The sequence below is a fragment of the Labeo rohita genome, chromosome 11 (assembly GCF_022985175.1).
Source record: "Labeo rohita strain BAU-BD-2019 chromosome 11, IGBB_LRoh.1.0, whole genome shotgun sequence".
In the NCBI taxonomy this organism is placed as follows: Eukaryota; Metazoa; Chordata; class Actinopteri; order Cypriniformes; family Cyprinidae; genus Labeo; species Labeo rohita.
The window spans coordinates 17,664,161-17,687,211 of NC_066879.1; the positions used below are offsets into that span (position 1 = coordinate 17,664,161).

General features: G+C 34.1%; 1 protein-coding gene across 13 annotated transcripts in view; it reads left to right on the forward strand.

The window, feature by feature from the left end:
• The first annotated feature begins 1,689 nt into the window (after positions 1-1,689).
• Positions 1,690-23,051, forward strand: part of cacna1da (calcium channel, voltage-dependent, L type, alpha 1D subunit, a) — a 110,780-nt gene continuing 89,418 nt past the window's right edge. For all 13 annotated transcript variants that reach the window (XM_051122141.1, XM_051122142.1, XM_051122143.1 and 10 more), the window contains exons 1-3: positions 1,690-1,916; positions 4,543-4,924; positions 8,181-8,286. In XM_051122141.1, the coding sequence (XP_050978098.1) occupies positions 4,692-4,924; positions 8,181-8,286 (339 nt within the window). In that variant the 5' untranslated portion in view covers positions 1,690-1,916; positions 4,543-4,691. The remainder of the gene's footprint in view (positions 1,917-4,542; positions 4,925-8,180; positions 8,287-23,051) is intronic.

Here is a 23,051-nt window from a genome sequence, read left to right on the forward strand (position 1 = left end):
CTGAAAGCTGATTGGCTTGCTTGGTTATCTTCGATCGTGATTGGTTATTAGCTTGTGACAGACACAAATATTTAAAATAAAATTATATTAAATATAATATTATATTAGAATGTAATATTAAAATAACCACAACTTAATTATACAACAAAAATGTACCTGTAAACTGCAGCTGATTAACACTTTTCAGTGATGACTCAACTGAATTGATGAATCGTGTTTTGATAGCCTACCAATATTTCTGCAACAATAAATATCACCTAAAAACAAACAAACAAAGAAAAAAACACTACAACTAAAATAACCAAAACCTAATTATACAACAAAATTGACCTGGGTGACAATTTTTCAGTGGTGACTCAATTGAATCGATGAATCGTTTTATAAACCGTTCATTAAAACGAACCATTCAAATCATAAATCAAATAATGCGAGAATAATATTGTCAACAAAACTGGGAATAAATAGTAGGGTTATTAATCTATTAATTTGAACATATTGTGAACAACAGGCCTATTATTAACAGCATTTTTGATACCAATATTGTTGAAACGATAAATATCACTTAAAAACAAAACGATTTACAACAAAAAAGAAAACACCCCAAGCTCAAGCGATCTTACGAAATTATCAATTTAAATGAATCGATTCCTTAAATGATTCAAAATGAATCGTTTAATAAACCATTCATTGAAACGAGACATTCAAATCATAAATCACTCCACATTACTTTTTTAGGAGTAAAACAAAGCGAGAATAATATTGTCAGCAAAATTGGGAATAAATGATAGGGCTATTAATCTATTAATTTTAACATATTGTGAACAACAGGCCTATTATTAACAACATTTTTGATACCAATATTGTTGAAACGATAAATATCACTTAAAAACAAAACGATTTACAACAAAAAAGAAAACACCCCAAGCTCAAGCGATCTTACGAAATGATCAATTTAAATGAATCGATTCCTTAAACGATTCAAAATGAATCGTTTTATATACCGTTCATTGAACTCGACATGACTTTTTTACGAGTAAAACAAAGCGAGAATAATATTGTTAACCAAACTGGGGATACATGGCAAGCCTATTAATATATACATTTAAACATATTGTGAACAACAGGCCTATTATTAACAGTATTTTTAAATCATTATTGTTAAGACAATAAATATCACCTAAAACAAACAAACAAAGAAAAAACAAAACAAAAAAGAAAACACCCCAAGCTCGAGCGATCTTACGAAATGATCAATTTAAATGAATCGATTCCTTAAACGATTCAAAATGAATCGTTTTATAAACCGTTCATTGAAACGAGACATTAAAATCATAAATCACTCGACACGACTTTTTTAGGAGTACAATAAAACGAGAATAATATTTTTATTTTTATTTTAATATAACATGGTAAGCCTATTAATATATACATTTAAACATATTGTGAACAACAGGCCTATTATTAACAGTATTTTTAAACCAATATTGTTAAGACAATAAATATCACCTAAAACAAACAAACAAAGAAAAAAACGAATTACAACAAAAAAGAAAAGTAACATCCCACACTGGGAACTGAATGATGGCTACGAAATGATCCATTTAAACGAACCGATTCTCTAAATGATTCGGAGCCCTCGTCACTAAAGTAAGCGGTTTGTGCGTGCACAGCCAGAGGGGGAGTTCAGCTCATTTCACCGTTCACCGACGCCGCGTGACGCTTAAACACGGGCAGCGCGCGCCGAACGCGAGGAAGCTCTCGCGCTCTCTCACGCGCAAAATAACGAACGCAGACTGATGAATTTGAATTTACCGTGTCAGATCGGACCTGAGCGTTTTAATCGATGTCGGAGTTTTATCTCTGGATATAAGCCGAATCATCCTCCTCCTCAGCTGAAAGGAAAGACCTCATCAAAGGTACGATGTTCAAGCAGCGGCCTGGCGTCTATCTGGTTAAAATGGATCTTTTTAAACAAATGATGGAGTGCGATCATTTCGCATCCGAGTCGGAGCCGAAAAGATGCTGATGGTGCTGATGCAGAGGATTTTGCGCTCGTTTTGCTCCCGTTAGACCTTTGATGTTGTCACTGCTTGTCATAATCAGGCGTTTTTTAAAGAAATGAACAGTCGGTGACTATAAAGACGCATCACAGCTGTTGCAACTGAGCATCATTGGCATCATCTAAAGAAAGACACAGATTTGGCTGCCATATGTATGGAGAAACGCTTGTAAGAAACGCATGTATATGCCATCCGATATATGCATCCCGATGTTAGAATCACAATATGTGTCATTGTCTTACAAGAGATGGTTAAACGTCAACATTTAGTGTCTATGCAAATGAAGGCATTAAGAAACTATATTTCATTATCAATTTGCATCATGCATGACGTTAGAGTGATAAATAGGATACATCTGATAAACAAGCCAGTATTGACAAGGATACAGTGCACTTAATGTCCTATATCATTGGTGTAAAGATAAACATTTAGGCTGTTGTATATCCTCTCCAATGACAGCAGAGCATTGGCTTATATTTGTGACACATTTGGATGCGGTGTCTTAGGTTTTCACGATTCGATGGAAGACAAATGCTTAAAGGGAAATGTATACAGGCGATATGACCTTTCCATGCATGTCTTTATTTCCTCTGCGGGGCCTAGTGGTTCAAGGACTCTGATGTATACGAGTGACATTTGTGGATCCCGTGAGCATGGATGTGTGCTTTTTGCTTGGATTTCAATTCAGAGCGTGTTTTTATTTTGCTGTTGTTTGCTGTTTTTATTGTGGGGATGTTGGTCGTGTGATTCTCTGCCACAATGCATCTATTTGCAGGCTGGTTTTCATTGGGTCACGCTACGCACATTGATTTTTCCACAGGCTGTAACTTTTTTTTTGTGACATTATCCTAATAATACCTCTGTCAGTTATGCTGTGTTATGCTTTTCCTTTTCGCTGTCCCGGTTTGTTGTGAAATCATAGTAACCAGTATAATAATGATATTTTTAGTTTAAGCTGGCACATTGTATGTGCACCTAAATGTGTTATTGCACTGCTTCAGACTTTTCAATACTGGATGTTCCTGGTTTCATGGTTTGATTTGATGGAATAAAACCTCATGTCAATAAGTATATATATTGACATGATGTGTTATATATTATATTGACAATATATATATTTACATATGTGACAAAACCAGTCATAAGGGTCAAATTTCTGAAACTGAGATTTAAGAATATAAGCTTTCCAATGATGTATGGTTTGTTAGGGTAGGACAATATTTAGCTGAGATACAACTATTTGAAGATCTGGAATCTGCAAAAAAAAAAAAAAATAAATAAATTAAGTATTGAGAAAATTGCCTGTAAAGTTGTCAGAATTAAGTTCTTAGCAATGCATATTACTAATCAAAAAATAAGTTTAGATATATTTACAAAATATCTTAATGCAACATGATCTTTACTTAATATCCTAATGAATTTTGACCTATACAATACATACAATGTATTTTTGGCTATTGCTATAAATATACCCGTGCTACTTAAGACTGGTTTTGTGGTCCAGGGTCACATATGTAGAATAAAATCATGTAATTCATGTAACCATAACATGAACTAGCTGTGAAAATACTTCTAAAGCAATTATTATATATAAAGCAAATATACATCATTAAAATCAAAATTGCATGCATTGTTAATATTACTAAATGCTATGTATTTAAATAATATTATTTTAATACTCTAGCAAATGCATTGCTCATTGTTAATGCATTAAATAATAGAACCTTATTGCAAAGGGTTACTGATTGAGTCTTAAAGTCAGTTATTAAAGTCAATTTTTTTTTATCTTTTCACATTTTTTTTTTCAAAAAGCAGAAAGCTCTGTGGATTATAATTTGTATAAATTAAAACAAATATATTTTTGAGTTCACATTTGCTCCAACAGCAAGGGAAAATAAAAATATGATAGCACATGACTTTCCAAAAGAGGTAAAAAAAATATCAGAAGCAATTTGCCGTCACTGCCTCAGTCTTTATATTAAAATCACTTTAACCAGTTTTCTGTCATTTAATGCAAAAGCAGTATAACGGATAATGTTATAAATGTATATTCTTAAAAAAAACTCTAAATATAAACAACTGTGCTAAATTTCTGTTCATAACTATGGAAATGCGTCACCGCAGTCAGTCCTTACACAAAGCTATCATATGGCTTCATAATATCTTAAATATAGTGCATGAGGCTTATCGTTTTGACGCTTTTGATGTGAAATGGAGTAAATAAAGACATAATTTTCATATTTAGATTAACTGTTCCTTCAAATATAGAGATTCTTTTGGTGCCCACGCCTTTTACACGTTGGACTGCTCGCAAACCTTGGTTGAGACACTGGCCTTTAGACCCAAAGACATACTGTATGCATCTTTTAGTCCTACACCCACATTGTTGCATAATATAATGTAGCGGTGAAGGAAGTCACTGCACAGCCTCCCACTATATTCTCTGCGCTTTCTCTCTAACTCTCCTCTCTGTCTTTCACAGAGGCAAATTATGCCAGCAGTACCAGAGTACCTGTCTCTGGTGACGTGCCAGCCTGTTGGTGAGACCCTCCGCTTCAGCGCCCACCCCTGTGCCCTCTCCCCTGGCAGGCCCATGCTGGTGGACGCCCCGCTCAGGCCCAAGCCCGCACCATGAGCGCCAACGGCCCTGCTCCGCCTGCTGCGACTCCTGCCGCGCCCCCCGCAGCCTCCGTACCTGTACCGTCAGTGGTACCGGTCGGCTCGCTGGCCCAGAAGAAGCGGCAGCAGTATGCCAAGAGCAAAAAACAGGGCAGTTCGGCCAACACGCGGCCGCAGAGAGCTCTCTTCTGCCTCAACCTCAACAATCCCATCCGCCGGGCCTGTATCAGCCTCGTGGAATGGAAGTATCCTTTAAACATCAGTTTTCAGTCAAGATTGACTAATATTAAAGGGATAGCGCACCCAAAAATGAAAATTACCTCACAATTTACTTATCCTTAAGCCATCCTAGATGTATATGACTTCCTTCTTTCAGACGAATACAATCAGAGTTATATTAATAAATGTCCTGACTCATCCAAGCTTTATAATGGGAGTGAATGGCTGTTGAGATTGTGAAGTTCAATAAAGTGCATCCATCCATCGTAAAAGTACTCCACACAGCTCTGGGGGGTTAATAAAGGCCTCCTGAAGCAAATCAATGCGTTTGTGTAAGAAATGTATCCATATTTAAAACTTAAACTGTAAGTTGTGCTTGTGTTCATGAGAGAGTGGTGTTCCAGATGATAAGGTGGGATGTGGAGATTATGGTTCATTTTAAATAAGGATATTTTTCTTACACAAACGCATCGGTTCACGTCAGAAGGCCTTTATTGACCCCTCTGAGCTGTGTGGAGTACTTTTTATGATGGATGGATGCAGGTTATTGGACTTTGAAAATCTTAACACCCATTCGCTGCCATTATAAAGCTCGAAAGAGCCAGGACCTTAATATAACTCTGTTAGTTAATATAACTCTGTTTGTATTAGTCTGAAAGAAGAAAGTCTTGTACACCTAGGATGGCTTGTGGGTGAGTAAATAATGGTGTAATTTTCATTTTTGGGTGAACTATCTCTTTAAGATTTTTGGGGTGTACAAAATGTTCTCATATTAAAGTTTAAAATAATTTTTTTCCCCTTAAAATGACAATTTTGTCATCATTTTCTCAGCTTTGTGTCGTTCCAAAGCTGTATATTTACATATAGTCCACAAGAAAAAAAATAGTTGAATTTATTTTATATGGTTTTTCAGCTTTTTGTGTATTTGAACCCTTTCCAACATTGACTGTATGATTTTGAGATCCGTCACTTCACACTGAGGACAACTGAAGGACTAATACACAACTATTGCAGAAAGTTCAAACACTCACTGATGCTCTAAAAGGAAAAACGATGCTTAAGAGAGGGTGAAAACTTTTGAATGGATGTGCAATTTTTTTCTTATTTTGCCTAAATATCATGTTTTTTTCATTTAGTACTGCTCTTCAGAAGCTACGGAAGATACTTACATGTTTCCCAGAAGACAAAATAAGTTAAATTTATCCTGATCTTCAATTTCAAAAAGTTTTCACCCCCTGACTCTTAATGCAGTGTGAAAATACAGATCTTAAAATCATACAGGCATTGTTGGAAAGGGTTCAAATACACAGAAATGCTGAAAAATCTAAGAATTGGTGGGACCTGAAGGATTTTTATAATGAACAGTTGACTCAAATATTCTGTTTATGTTTAATGGAAAAAATGGCAGCATAGAGGTTTTTAGTGTATTCTGTTTTAGCAGAGTTGCTTTTGAACATGTGGAAAAACTAGTGGTCTGCTCTTCAGGTCATAGTTTATTGCTTGTAAATACACTTTGGAGTTTCTTCAGGCATTATTTTTTGAGAACACTAGCATATGGTGTGGTTTGCTTGTGGCTTGTGCTGAAAATAGTTGAAGGCGGGATGAAACAATTGAGCAAATTATCAAGAGAACAGGTAAACAAATGAAAGTAGTCCACCTTTGTGTCTAGAGCAGACGTCCCAGCTCTTGATCTCCGGTGGAAGCTTGTCTGGTGGTCTTTATTAGAGCGAAGCTGTGTTCCCTGCAGTGAGGAACACCTTAATCTCAAACGCAAGTCAGCGTGTATAGCTGAGCTTTGAAAAGAACATCTGTTCCCCAGCCCTGTGGGGAAGATAAAGGAGCTATGGCTTCCAAGCTGTAGATTTCAGCTTCATCTCTGTTAGAGAGGATGTATAGGACAGGATGTACAATATAATGTACAGTGAAACAAGAAACAAGCATTGCAGGTGTGAGCATTTGTGCAGGAGCATGCAAAAGCTAATGTTAGCCAAGCACCAGCCTTGTCTTTCCTCAAGGGACTCATGGGAAAGTCAGAGAGAACTTCCCCTGAATGGCGCATAATCCAACATTTTAGTGTCCTAGCTCATGGCCTAATAAGAGTATTTAGCAGCATAAAATTAGAACATCGCACTGTACTGGATTTTCAAAATGCGTTTAAAGTAATATAAGACGCAACCTAGAATGTAGAGTGAAATGTATCCTTGACACACAAAATTATGCATTTTTGTGAAAGCAAGGATAGATTTAAAATGATTGACTGTCGAATGTTTAATGTGGACTGCAGCATTTTCAGCTCCTCTGACTCACACCGGTTTTATTTACATTTTGTACGTCTCACTAGCAGGAAAGCAGAGCGGCTGAGTCAGTGGTGTTGTGATGGACTTTTTACCGTTAAAACGCATGCAAGTAGCTCTGCTGTTCCCTTCTGACCCTTTTGAGCAATCACAAGATGAAATTTAGCTGGAATTAATAATATATATATGTACAGATGAACAGGGGCCAGTGTGAGAGTTTCAGGCCAAAAAATGTTCTAAAAAACAAAATGTGTTTTTCAGACCGTAAAAAAATAAAAATGTTAGCAAGCCAAGTAACAAATCTAAATTTCTGGCAGAAAAAAAAACTTAGCCTTGTTTAGTTCTGGAAATGTTTAAATTAATGAGTTAAAATTTGATTTATCACATTTTGATCTCAGATTTTTAATTTTTCTCTTTCCATTGTTTTAAATATGTACAATATGTGACGCTGGACCACAAAACCAGTCATAAGGGTCAATTTTTTGAAATTGTGATTTATATATATATAATCTAAAATCTGAATAATAAGCTTTCCCCTGATATATGGTTTGTTAGGATAGGACAATATTTGGCTGAGATACAACTATTTGAAAATCTGGAATGTGAGGGGGCAAAAAAATCAAAATATTAAGAAAATCGCCTTTGAAGTTGATTTATTAATCAAAAATTAAGTTTTAATGTATTTATGGAAGGAAATGTACAAAATATCTTCATGGAACATGATCTTTACTTAATATCCCAATGATTTTTGGCATTTAAGAAAAATTGATAATTTTGACTCATACAGTGTTTTTTTGGCTATTGTGACAAATATACCCATGCTACTTACGACTGGTTTTGTGGTCCAGGCTCACATATATCCAAGATTTTGTCCTCTTTGATTGATTCTTTGAGACCTTCACAAGAGTGACTGAATGTATATTAATTGCTTCTGACTTTATTTATAATTATTAATTCTCTTTGTTCTATTCCTTAACTGTCATCTCAGGCCATTTGATATCTTTATATTGATAGCGATTTTCGCCAACTGCATGGCCTTAGCTGTATACATCCCCTTTCCTGAGGATGATTCCAACTCAACCAACCACGACCTGGTGAGTAAATAACTTCGACCTTTTGACCTTTATGCATGTTCCAGTCTGACCCCTGCCATGACCCCAAACCCCACAATAAATGTGGTTTGCATCTGAAGATGAGTCTAAGGTCAAAGAGCGTCTCCTGAGGGACGGGTATCTCATTGTTTAATGGAGACGGAGCTCCGCCTTTTTACATTTTAATGGCATGCAGGTGTCTTTTTAGACAATTCCATAGTGAATTCTTGTGGCTTGAAGACCCCGGTGGTGAAAATCTAATTTTTAACTTTGTTTACACATCTGTTTAGTGTATTTAATAGGCTTAAAGACAAACCAGGTGGAACTTTATCAGTCAACACCATTGTTGAACATTTTCCATTTTAAAGGGATACTTTACCCAAAAATGAAAATTCTTTCATTAATTGCTCGTTCCAAATCTGTAAGACCTTTGTTCATCTTTCGAACACATATTAAGATATTTTAGATGAAATCCAAGAGCTTTCTGGTCCTGCATAGACAGCAGCACACGTTCAAGGCCCAGAAAAGGTAGTAAGGACATAGTTAAAATAGTCCATGTGACATCAGTATTTTAATGACGTCTTTACTCTTTCTGGGCCTTGAAACTCTCGGATTTCAGAAAAAAATATCTTAATTTGTGTTCTGAAGGTGAACAAAGGTCGTACAAGTTTGGAATGAGCAATTAATGACAGTATTTTCATTTTTAAGTGAACTGTCCTTTTAAAATTCAGGGTACTAAAGACGGTCTCAAAAGTGCAGTTTGAAATCACCACTTTTTATTACCGTCACAAACATGTAATCAATCCTGTAAACTCTCGGGACAAGGCTTTTCATATCATTAGCAATGCATTTCTACATATGGATGTTTTTTTTTTTTTTTTTTTTTTTTTTTCAGCAGGTAGCTCTTTGAGTTAGTGAATAGGAACAGGGTTTGTGTAACATTAGCAACACTTTATTAGCTGTCTGATAATGCAGTCAAGCCAAAGGCTAATGATATCAATTACCGTTACATGACTGATGCTGTAGAAAGCGACACATAAAATACATTACCATGCTGATACGTCAACTTGTGGAGGACCCTGTATAATTTGCTGCTCCTCTGCTTTTTCAGAATCAGTTTCTGGTTCAAACATATATGCTGGATTTATCTAATATTGCCTCTTGTCATTATGTAGCATTTACTACTTCAGTTAACTGAGTGAAAGTTTAGCAGGTCTGAGCTGGTGTGATTGAGTGGGGGCGGGACTAATTAGCATATTCACGAGGCATGCGTATACTAAATAAGTTAAGGGTTTAAAGTTACATTCAAGTCATTTTGAGGCACAAAGATAATTATTACTGGAAAAAATGTTATTTTAATAATCAAAGATGTGTTCTAAGAGATAAAATTTGTGATTGCAGGAGACTCTAAGTATATATAGTATTATTATTTTACTGAAGTGATAACAAATGAGGACTTTTTAGACAAGAATTTGCCTGATAAAGGCTAAATATTGTTAGAAAATCAGGCCGGATTTCAGTTGTTTCGTAATATTTTTTTTCTTTTGAGAAGAGGCGAATGAAAGACACGCAAAGCCACGGCATTGTGATTATATGTGTATATTCCTGGAAGGACATAGAGGAAAATCTGTCACATTATAATCTCGATGATCTTTTCTGAGAACAGATGCATGCTCAGCTCAGACATTTTCTTTTCAAACTTGCTTCACTTCCTTTCGACAAACTGCTTCGCTTGTACAGTTCAATTGATCTGATTTTGAACTTTTCAGATAAATGATTTATATTTAGACGAGCAGAGCATTTGGATCGGGTTCGGAGGGGGCGGATGTTCTTCTCCGTGCTTTGGACCGAGAGGACGATTGTGAGTTGAGATAAGACAGCTGTTCGATCTTGTGGCGGAGTGCGGCTCAGCACGAGGGCTTCGTGATTTGTGAATAGCTCTCATGGCTACTGGCACGGTTTAATTTAGTGATTTTTAGCAACTCAGACAGGATAAAGAAACGGCAGGCAAAGATGTTACTTCCTGGGTTTTTTCCTCCAAGCATTTTGCGCCTACATTTGATAAACGGTTTCACAATTTTTGGCTGTTAAATGTAGTTTGTATTGATAGTTCTTATGTTCTTTTTTATTTGTAGTCTTACAAATGTGACCATGTGACCAGATTACTGTAAACCTTACATTCAGGGCATTGTTCTTTCAATGCACATGTGCGACAACAATGTACGTCAAAACAAACAACCTTATCGGTTGTTTTCCCCTTGCTTGATTATTTTTTTATGTGTTGACTGTGTTATCTCATCCGTCTGCACTCCCATGTGTGTGTTAAACAGCAGGAGGTAATCGCACAGCAAAATTTCATCAGAATCCCAGCAGGTATGATAACATACATCCCAGGTTGTCTCACACGGATGAGCAGAGGTCCTGCTGGGGAGCCTATAGATACATTAGAGGGTCAGAGATGTTCCAGCAGCCCATATAAACTGCTGTTATTTAGCTAGATGAATCATTTGTGATGTTGCTGTGTAAAGCATCACTATATGTAACCCTGTACCATAAAACCAGTCTTAAGTAGCACGGGTATATTTGTAGCAATAGCCAACAATACATTGTATGGGTCAAAATGATCGATTTTTCTTTTATGCCAAAAATCATTAGAATAATAAGTAAAAATCATGTTCCATGAAAATATTTTGTAAATTGCCTACCATAAATATATCAAAACTTAATTATTGATTACTAATATGCATTGCTAAGAACTTCTTTAGGCCAACTTTAAAGGCGTTTTTCTCAATATTTTTATTTATTTATTTTTTTAAGCACCCTCAGATTCCAGATTTTTAAATAGTTGTATCTCGGCCATATATTGTCCTTTCATAACAAATGGGTTGTTTCAAATATTAAGCATTACAGCACAACATTAGGTACATAGAATACATTAATATTTCTAGGGATGTGTAATAGGGCCCAATGATTTCCGCAATGCGTAGTCATGGAATCCAGGCATAAAAATGGAATTTACTGTATAATGCGGAATGTCACAGAATTTGTGCTATTTGGGATAAATAAATCAAAAAGGCTATTTAAATATGCATCCTGCATGTTTTGCGTCTCTGTGTGAATGAATGCTGCAAATGTGCGGTGGTGTTTCAGCCTCTGCCGCCTCAATACGAGTACATGAACACATAATCTCTAGAACTGCCCAAAGAGTCACTTCATGAGCATTTTACTATTATAAAATATAATACTATTATATGCTATTATATCATTATAAAGGTCCTCACAACAACCCATCAAAATAAAAGTTTGGTTTAACTTGAAAAAACTGTGACAGAAAAATATTACTTAATGTAATGATAGTACTCCTACTAATAATAAAAGTATTATTAAAATTTTATTTTTAGGGAATATTTACCAGAGAAATTATTTAGCAGAATTTATTTACTAGAAAAATGTAAATACACAACACAGTATTTCTGGAAAAAACTAAGAAAGAAAATAATAATAAATACATTTTTATAAAATCAATTTATTGTAAAAATGGAATACAGAAAATTAATGGAAAATACAGAAAATTAATGGAAAATACAGAATTTGATAAAAATAAAATTAATTTGAGAAAAAAAAAAAACGTTTTATAAGGCCTTAAAAAAGGCAAATATGTGCTATTCAAATTAGGGCTGTCAACGATTAATCACGATTAATCGCATACAAAATAAAAGTTTGAGTTTGCCTAATATATGTGTGTGTACTGTGTATAATTATTATGTAGATATAAATACAAACACATTCATGTATATATTTAAGAAATATTTTCAAGCATATATATTTATTAGAATTTTTATAATTTTATATTACATATAAATAAAACCATTTTGTATATTAATAACATATTTCTCATATATATACACATTAATTTGTGTATATTTATATATACATAATAATTACACACAGTACACACACATATATTAGGCAAACTTAAACTTTTATTTTGTATGCGATTAATTGCGATTAATCGTTGACAGCCCTAATTCAAATGTCTCTGCGGAGTGTGGAAGCAGTCTACTTGCTGTTTTTCCCTGACACATTCATAATTGTTATATCTGCTGGCACGCTGTGGCAAGTTTTTTTTTTTTTTTTTTTTTTGTGCGCTTGAGCGCTTATTAGGCTATGTAGGCAATTAAAGGCTTATTATTGATTTATGTGGTTTCTTAATAAATGTGCGACTAATAGTCAAGTAATGCTTAAAATAAACGACTACTAATTAACCAGAAAAATCTTTAGTCGAGGGCAGCCCTACTATTAAGTAAAACTTTTGTCTCAGTAAACTTCTAATTTGCTGCTTATGAATAGTTAGTAAGGTAGTTGTTAAGTTTAGGTGTTAGGGATCTCGAATATGGTCATGCAGGCATTAATATGTGCTTTATAGATACTAATAAGCAGTCAAAATGCTAGTTTTATGTGTTTAATTAGTCTTCAAGCTAAAGGGAATCTGACTCTAGAATATGAAAAGACTTTATTGTGGGTGTTTTTCTTAGGCCAGTATTATTCTGCAGTTGTAAATGGATTGGTTTTGAAGGCTGTGATATCTAGAAAGCGAGGAATAGAAATAGATGTGTACAACCTAGCAGCACATTCCTGCTTCGTATAATACCATGCAAACGAATACAGAGACTGTCTATCGCTGATTTTAGCACCACAGAGGGCACCTCGCACACCTCGGGACTGCATGAGGTTGGGCGTTTTTCAAAGCGGAGAGCTCAGAAATAGCTTCTGTGGCACAGATCAAGCATTGTTACTGACTGGAAAGCAGGTTGGTAATTTTCTGTTTCCTCAGCTGGGCTTTAGTTTTAGTTATAGTGGTTATAGATGCAGCTCAGGGGAGTTTTGTTAAGATCGCAGACTCCAATTAAGGGGTCCGGTTCAGGATCAAACATCTCTTAGATCCTACAAAAATTTGTAAGTGTTTTTCAAAGCAAAAAACGTATCGCAGAGTGCACACAGACTCAATTCCCAGCTGATATTTTTAATGCTGATTCAGAGTATACTCAAAACTATCGTTCAAAAGTCTTTTTTTATTTTTTAATTAATACTTTTATTCAGCAAGGACACATTAAATCATCATCATGATCAAAAGTGACTGTAAAGATATTAACAGTGTTCAAAAAAGATTTCGATTTCAAAGATTTGCTGTTCTTTTGAACTTTCTAATTGTCAAAGAATCCTGAAGAATCATGGTTTAGCAATCATATAATATATCAGCTTATTAGAATGATTTCTGAAGGATCATGTGACACTGAAGACTGGAGTAATGATGCTGAAAAATTAGCTTTGTATCAAAGGAATAAATTACATTTTAAAATTCATTTCAAAATTCAAGAGGCTTTTTGACATAGAATAGCACCGAAGTACAGTATGTGAAATAGGACAGTCCTCCAGTGTTTAAGTGATAACCACCTGTTTAGCACCACACGGTTATGAATAATGTAATGCTTTTTCAGTGTATATTACAGCAGCCATGTACCTTTTCATTTGCCATTCTGCCACTACAGAACAACAATAACGTCTGTGCTGTGTTATGAGGTGTTTCTATGCCTCTTTTTATGCATGAGTTCACTGTGTATTAGGTGTCCTATTTCTAAGGGACTTCATTACCCAAAGGTCTCAGCTTTCATTTGGCCTTTCTAGGTGATAAAGGGTTGAGTATTGGAGTATAGAAAGTGAAAACTCTCAAAGGAGTGTTCTGGGTTCAAAACAAGTCAAGCGACGACAGCGTTTGTGAGGTACAATGCACAGACAATAACTATGACCTTCTCTCACTTTGCACTAATGTACTTGGAATGAAAGCCAATAGCATACGTTATTCAGAAATGTTTGAAAACTGTAGCGTGAAACTCTGATGTATTTACCGTACAGAAATGTGTATTGTGTAAGGCTTCTGGTTGTATGTGTAGTGTTTAAAGGAATAGTTCACCCTAAAATGAAAATTATGTAATTAATTACTCACCCTTATTTTGTTCCAAACCTGTATGAGCTTTGTTCATCTTTGGAACACAAATTAAGATACTTTTGATGAAATCCAAGAGCTTTCTGACCCTGCATAGACAGCAACGCAGCTGATACATTCAAGACCCAGAAAGGTAGTAAAGACAAGGGCTGTTACAGTTCCGTTAGTCAACTCAAGTGCTCGATTAAAAAAAAAAAGCTCATCAAGTAACCTGCAACATACCGGAAGTGGTGCATTCTAAGGACGAGAATGCATTAAACTCATTTTTAGACTGTTTTCCAAGACTGTATGATATGTTAAACACATTTAAAAAGCACAATTAGGCATAATGCTATTGTAAATTCACAAATGCTATGATTCAATTAATAAATTCATTTGAGGTCAAAAGTTTACATACACCTTGCAGAATCTGCAAGATGTTAATTATTTAAAAAAAAAAAGAAAAAAAAAAAAGAGGGATGATACAAAATGCATCTTATTTTTTTTTGGTACTGACCTGATTAAGATATTTCACATAAAAGATGTTTACATATAGTCCGCAAGAGAAAATATTAGTTAAATTTATAAAAATGACTCTGACTCTGTGTTTTTGATAGTTGTTCATGAGTCCTTTGTTTGTCCTGAACAGTTAAACTGCCCGTTGTTCTTCAGAAAAATCTTTGGTTTTCAGCATTTTTCTGTATTTGAACCCTTCCCGACAATGCCTGTATGATTTTAAGATCTGTATTTTCACACTGTGGACAACTGAGGGACTCATATGTAACTATTACAGTAGGTTCAAACACTTTCTGATGATCCAGAAGGAAACACAATGCAGTAAGAGCCCGGGGGTGAAAACGTTTTGAATTCGAAGATCAGGGTAAAATTAACTTATTTTGTCTTCTATGAAACATGTAAGTATCTTCTGTAGCTTTTGAAGGGCAGTACTAAATGGAAAAAAATATGATATTTAGGCAAAATAAGATAATAATATCTTCATTCTGTTCAAAAGTTTTCACCCCCCGGCTCTTAATGCATCGTGTTTCCTTCTGGATCATCAGTGGGTGTTTGAACCTTCTGTAATAGTTGCATATGAGTCCCTCAGTTGTCCTCAGTGTGAAAAGATGGGTCTCAAAATCATATAGTCATTGTTGGAAAGGGTTCAAATACACAAAAATGCTGAAAAACCAAAGATTTTGTAAGACCTGAAGGATTTTTCTGAAGAACAGCATGCAGTTTGACTGTTCAGAACAAACAAAGGGACTCAACAACTATCACTACACTTTTTTACTTGTGGAATGTAAACGTTTTTTTATTTTAAAATATCTTATTTGGGTCAGTACTACATACATTTTTGGTAAAATAATTAACATTTTCCAGACTCTGCAAGGTGTATGAAAACTTTTGACTTCAACTGTATGTATTTCAAGTCATTTTAAAGACTATTGTTTACTTAGATCTCTTTTTATTACTGCAAAAACCATATTATTTATGAATCATAATTACCCGAATACTCGATTAATTGTCAGAATAATCGACAGATCATTTGCTTACCAAAATAATTGTAAGTGACAGCGCTATTAAGGACATTGTTAAAATAGTCCATGTGACATCAGTGGTTCAACCGTAATGTGTGCAAAGAAAACAAAAATAACGGCTTTATTCAACAGTTTCTTCTCTTCCGTATTAGTCTTTATCACGCATTCACGAGAGCATGTTTTCTTTGTGCACAAAAAGTATTCTCGTAGCTTCATAACATTCTGGTTGAACCACTGATGCCACATGGACTACTTACTAGGACATTGAGTAATCTGTCGATTATTCTGACGATTAATCGAGAAATCGAGTAATTAATGTTATTGTGATAATAAAAAGAGATCTAAGTGAACAAAAGTCTTTGAAATGACTTAAAATACTTATAATAGCAATGAGGCAATAATGATTAGTTCAAATGAAGTATCAAAAGCAAGTAATCAAAAGGTTTTATTTATGTTCTTACTACCTTTCTGGGCCTTGAACGTGTCAGTTGTGTTGCTCAATTTGATGTTCAATTTGAATGTCTGTTCAAAAACCTGAAGATAATTTGTTTACAACTTCACTACTGCATATCAGCTTAGTGTTATCAATCCATAAACCATAGAATTCCTGCTTCAAATACATCATGCGTCAGTTTGCCAAAAAAGGAACATCTTCAGTCGAGTATTTGAGATGCAGTCAACACATCCTGAAGCCCCAAGCTCTAGCTCCGCTGATGACGTACCTGTCTGAGTCAAGCCTTCCCTAGTCAAGTATTCTCTACCATACTTGGCTTGCGGTTGCCTTTCCTTACATACAATATGCTGCTCACAAATGTGGCTTGCAGCAGGTATGAGTGTGGAAAACCATCATTTGGTACCTCTGTCTTAGGTTCATGAGCCTGTTTTAGACAGTCACATTTCTTCATCAGCCACAAACACAGACGCAGAGTCTGGTATAAGGTTATTCCTGACTGTTTCTAGCAGTAGATTGAAGGCTCCAGGCAGCTCCTGCTGAACACTGCTGTGTACAAGCGTGCCCTTTTCATGGCCAATAATATTCACAGTCTCCAACCTTTCCTGTGCATACGCACACACACGTGTGTCATGTTGTATATCACGATGGAAACTTACATTGGCTTCTGTTAATCTTAAAGTGAATTATTATTGCTACACCAACATGTTGCAGGCTTATTTTGGGAATTATTACATGTAAAATGACACTAACAAAGCTCGTAAGTAACATGGTACAGTGATTATAATGGATGGGTGACGTGACATTTCAAGCTGTGACGGCATTGTCCTGCCGTGTGACTGTTTTAAACTGCATTTTTCTAATTCGTTTATAATTATACATGCTGTTTTTGTTATCTCATATTGACTGTGTGGAATATTTGGACAGTTATAAATGCATTTGCCACACCACAGGGTCCTTTTAGTGAACTGCAAAAAGCTAGGTGATTAAAAAGGTTTTTTTTATTTTTTAACAGCATGTAAAATGCACCCTTGACTTTAGAAATATGCAAAATTTTACCTAAAATCATGTTTAATCATGTTTACTTGAATGTAGTTCACAGAATGATGAAAAATACATAAGATCATGATACTAGTGTCGAAAATTAAGTTTTATTTTATTTTATTTTATTTTATGTTATACCCCCTAAAGTGGATTTATGGGACTTTTCTTTCTTTTCTTTTCTTTATATTATATTGTGTTGTCTCTTTAATTTTTCTGGATTTAAGCTTTTAAAATGTAATCAATGTGACAATTTTTATTTTACTTCATAGAATGATGAAAATACATAAGATCATAATACTGGTGTTGGAAATTAAGTTTTTATGTTATTTTATTTTATTTTGTTTATTATTTTATTTTATTTTATTTGATTTGAGTTGATTTTATTTCCCCTGGAGTAATGTAAAATACATAAGATCATGATACTAGTGTCGGATTTTAAGTTTTATTTTTTTTTTTTTATTTTATTTTTATTTTATTTTATTATTTTATTTTATGGAGTGGATTTAATGGGACTTTTCTTTCTTTTCTTTCTTTATTCTGTGTTGTCTCTTTAATTTTTCTGAATTTTTGATATCAAAAAAATATATAAATAATTATGGTTATCAATGATGGCATAAAACATTAACAGTTTAATTAAGCTTTTAAAATGTAATCAATGTCACAATTATTTTTTAATTTACTTCCTAGAATGATGTATGTAAAATACATACAATCATGATACTAGTGCTGGAAATTAAGTATTTTATTTTATTTTTTTATTTGATTTTATTATTTATTTTTTTATGCCCCCTGTAGTGGATTTAATGGGACTTTTCTTTTCTTTCTTTGTTCTGTGTTGTCTCTTTAATTTCTGATGTCAAAAAAATTATTTAAAAAGATTATTATCAAATGATGGCATAAAACATTATCAGTTTAATTAATCTTTTAAAATGTAATCAATCTGACAATTATATATATATATATATATATATATATATATATATATATATAAATACAAAATAAAATAAAATAAATAAAATATAACAGAATAAATTTAAATATATATATATATATATATATATATATATATATATATATATATATATATATATATATATATATATATATATATATATGTTATATTTTATTTATTTCATTTTTTTTTGTATTTATTTTATGCCCCTTGGAGTGGATATAATGGGATATTTGTGTGCCTTATATAGTGGTATATTTTGCATGTAACCATGTAAAACACTCTGTGCGTGCCCCATTTATGTCAAATAGTTCAGCTTAATTCATTTAAATAAGTTTTCAACTGAATAATTAGAATGATTAACTTGGCTTTATGTAATGTATAAGAATTTTTTAATGCTATTCTGAAAGCAAGGAGCTTTTTGTCCCACGCAGTTTGAATTTGCTGGCATTTTGGTCACTCTCAGTGGCATTATTGCCTCAAGCCACCATTATTTTTTTACTTTTTATTTTATTTTTTTATCTTGCATTTTCAAAACGCAGTACTTTGGTGTTTTTTGATGGCAAACTAGTCCCTTTATGAATCTTTTCTCCTTGAGGTTGACCACAATGCAGATTTTTCAGGTTTTAACATTGTTTCTAGAACACATTTATCCTTACAAGAAAGGACAAATAACAGCAAACACAGCACATTCTGGCCTACGTAAGCTTTCACCGTTGTTTCCACACAGTTGTCAGGTTTAACCTATATTAGAGTCACTGTGAGATAAGACGAGCTTAAAATAGAGCAAAATTTGAGATGGAATCAGTCCCAAGTGCAAAACTGCACCATGAGAAGACTGATGTTAAGCTTAAACCTGTTCGGCAGGAGAAACCACTGATTTCTCTGAGGGAAATGAGATTTGTGTGTGTGTGTGTTTGTGTGTCTGGCTGTGTCTCCAGACCCCAGCGGTGATGAAGGCTGAAGTGTATGTTTAATCACTTAGCTAACTGCTTATTTTCACCAGATGCGCTGACTTCCCAGTGCTCTTTATCTTAGCGAGCGTGGGTTTGACGGCTTTGGAAAGCCACTGTCCGTTCGTGCGTATATGCATGCGTAACATTGATGAGAGTGTTTGATTTTGTGTGCCACACTGTGTGTGTTTTGTATGTATTTCGATTAGTAGGATTCTGTGTAATGGAGTGTGTGAGAGGAGAGAGAAAGAGTGTCGTGGAGTTTGATGTCTAGTTTACATGCTCTGCATTTGCTAACATTTCAAATTGTATCTTTAATACCATTAGTTATAGTTACAGCCATTTCATTTCTAAACGCATTATTGCATATGTACATTAAGTCACTTTGGATAAAAGCATCAGTTAAACGAATAAATGTAAATGTCATGCTCTAATGTACAGACAGCATGAAATGCCAGTAGCATTCATAATCTTAAACATTTCAGGAAAAACTATAACTGAGATTTGAGTTGCTAATCAAAATTTTTTTCTTTTTTTTTTTTTTTTTAAATTAGATTTTTTTTTTTATTTACATTTTAATATCTTTAATATTTTAATGTTTTCTTTTATTTTCTTTTTTCCTTTTAGGATAACATGCATTTACTGGATGAGCAAAAATTACAAATATAAATTAACAGTTGATTTATGATTTTTTTTAATCATGAAAATAGGGCTGTATTATAATATTATTATATAATCAAAAAATTATTTGAGAGGTGAATATATATTTTTTTATTTTATAAACTATATAGAAATGTTAGATTTTTATTCATTTATTGTTTGTTTGTTTGTTTGTTTGTTTATTTGTTTGTTTCTTTAGGATAACATGCATTTACAGCGTGATGGAAAATTATAAAGTGGATTTTTTTAATATTGGAATTTTTTGTTTATTGTTTATATTTGTTTATGTCTTTTTTTGCTTTAGGATAAAGTGCATATATATATATTTGATTATTTTTATATATATATATATATATATATACATATATATAGAAACTTGGATTGATTTGATCTATGGTGATTTAATTTGATCATGAAAATTGTGATTATATGTATCACAATTTTCATGATCAAATTAAATCACAATAGTTAAAAACAATCCCAGTTTCTAATTTTATTTAAAAAAAAAAAAAAATAAATAAATATGAAAATTTGATCATGAAAATTGTACTACAGTATTATAATATTATTATATAAGAAAAAAAATTCTGAGGTGGAGAAAGTTGTTTTTAACCCCTTTTTTGTTGTTCTGAAATTGTAGAAAAATGTTTTATTTCTTTATATATAAAGAGAGAGTTAAGATGACATCAAAGTTCTTGTCTTTTTCTGAAACAGATTTTCAGTTTGTCTAATACAGAACAATACAAGTTTTTTTATTTATTTAAATGTTTATTTTTGTCTTTTCCTCAACTGTTTAAAAGAGACCTATTATGACCCTTTTTACGTGATGTAGTATAAGTCTCAGGTGTCCCCAGAATGTGTCTGTGAAGTTTCAGCTCAAAATAACCCACAGATTCATTATATCATTTTAAAAATAACAATTTTGAGTGGAAGCAGAAACACGCCGTTTTTGTGCCGTGTATGTCTCTTTAAATGCAAATGAGCTGCTGCTCCCCGCCCCCTTTTTCAGAACAGAGCTGTACTTCAGTGTTGCCAAGTCAGCAGTTTTCCAGAGACTGGGACTTTAAATAATGACAAAACAGTTAGCATGCTTTGCTCGAACTTTTGCCATGGCATTAGAACTGGTACACTGTTGTCATTTGTAAAAACAAAATGACGGTGCCGTGGGTGGAAAATTGCAGATTAAGGTGCGGTAATATTATAATAAGATCCCCTTCCTGTGTCATGGGAGGAACAAAATCTGACATGCTTGTTTTTTCACATGCTTGCAGAGAAAGACTAACCAAAATATGGGGTTGGGTTGGTAGATGCAGCAGGTATCCGATTATAGCATATGTATATATTTTGATTATATGTCCCCTTTAAATTCAGTGTTGAGTGGTGTTCAGGTGTTCATGTGTAAGTGTAGAAGCTGCTGGTGTTGCTGTTCTCTGAATATTGTGTGTATATGAGTCTCTGGCATCAGCATTGCATCCTGGTTGAGTTTTCCTCAGGTGATCTCGTGCTCAGGCATAAATAAGCGATCTTGCTGATGGCCATTGAGTCAAGTCAGATTTGAGAATCACACTTACTAACATGCAGAGGCACTTGCAGGGACACAAAGACATAATAGATGCAGATAAAGCTTTAATATAAAAGGTAATTTATTTTCAGCAGTGCCTGAAACGGCAAACAGGCTGTATTTGTAAAGATTTTGTAGATTCTGGATTATTATAAGGATTTCTGTCACATTTAAGGAGACATTCTCTTCCAGAACAAAATTGTACAGATCATTTATTTACAGATCATTATGTTTTTGAGGAAAACATTTTAGGAATGTTCTTTATATAGTGGACTTCTATGGTGGCTGCGAGTTTGAACTATCAAAATGCAGTTTAAATGCAGCTTCAAAGGGCTCTAAACGGTCCCAGCTGAGGAAGAAGGGTCTTATCTAGCAAAACAGTTGGTTATTTTCTAAAAAAAATTACTATTTATATACTTTTTAACCTCAAATGCTCATCTTATCTAGCTCTGCGTCTGCTCTGTGTATTCCGGTTCAAGAGAGTTAGGGTATGTCGAAAAACTCCCAACTCATTTTCTCCTCCAACTTCAAAATCGTCCTACATCGCTGTTTTACCTTTTTTTGTAAAGGGCGTTTGATCTTCTTTGCATGTTCACTTTGTAAACAATGGGTTGGTACTTCTGCTGCGATGTAGAAAATGAGATGGGAGTTTTGACCTAACCCTAATCTTGAACTGGAATGCACAGAGCTAGACAAGATGAGCATTTGAGGTTAAAAAGTATATAAACTGTGTAAAAATTTTAGAAACGAACCGATTATTTTGCTAGATAAGACCCTTCTGTCCTGATAATTTACTCAACCCCATGTCATCCAAGATGTTCATGTCTTTCTTTCTTTAGTCAAAAAGAAATTAAGGTTTTTGAAGAAAACATTTCAGGATTTTTCTCCACATAATGGATTTCAATGGTGACCAATGGGTTGAAGTTAAAAATTGCAGTTTCAATGCAGCTTTAAAGGCCTCTACACGATCCCAGCCGAGGAATAAGGGTCTTATCTAGCGAAACAATCTGTCATTTTCTAAAAAAAAAATAAGAATGTATACACTTTTTAACCATAAATGCTTGTCTTGCACTAGATCTGCATCCACGACTTGGCGCATTACGTAATCACGTTGGAAAGGTCACCGCCCTAGTGTTTACAAAGCGAACGTGCAAAGGTAAAATAACGATGTCGGATGATTTTGAAGTTGGAGGAGAAAATAAGATAAAGTTTTTCACCCTACGCTACCTTTTTTAACAAAAATACACAGACGAAGAACTAACCGGGCGTGACCTTTCCGACATGATTACGTAATGCACAAAGTCACATATAGTGAACTTCAGTGGTGGGGTTGACGCACCATTTGACAAACTTGTTGATGGTCCAAATTGCAGTTTCACTGCGGCTTTGAAGGGCTTTACATGATCCCAGCCAAGGAATAAGTGTCTTATCTAGCAGACGATCAGTAATTTTCTGAAAAAAATACTTTTTAACCACAAAAAGTCGTCATGCACTAGCTCTGCGATGCGCGTCCCTGACTTCACACATTACGTAATCACATTGTAAAGATCATGAGTGGTTAGTCCTTTGTCTGTGAATTTTGGTTTCAAAAGGTTCATCTCCAAAATCAAAATCATCAGACATCGT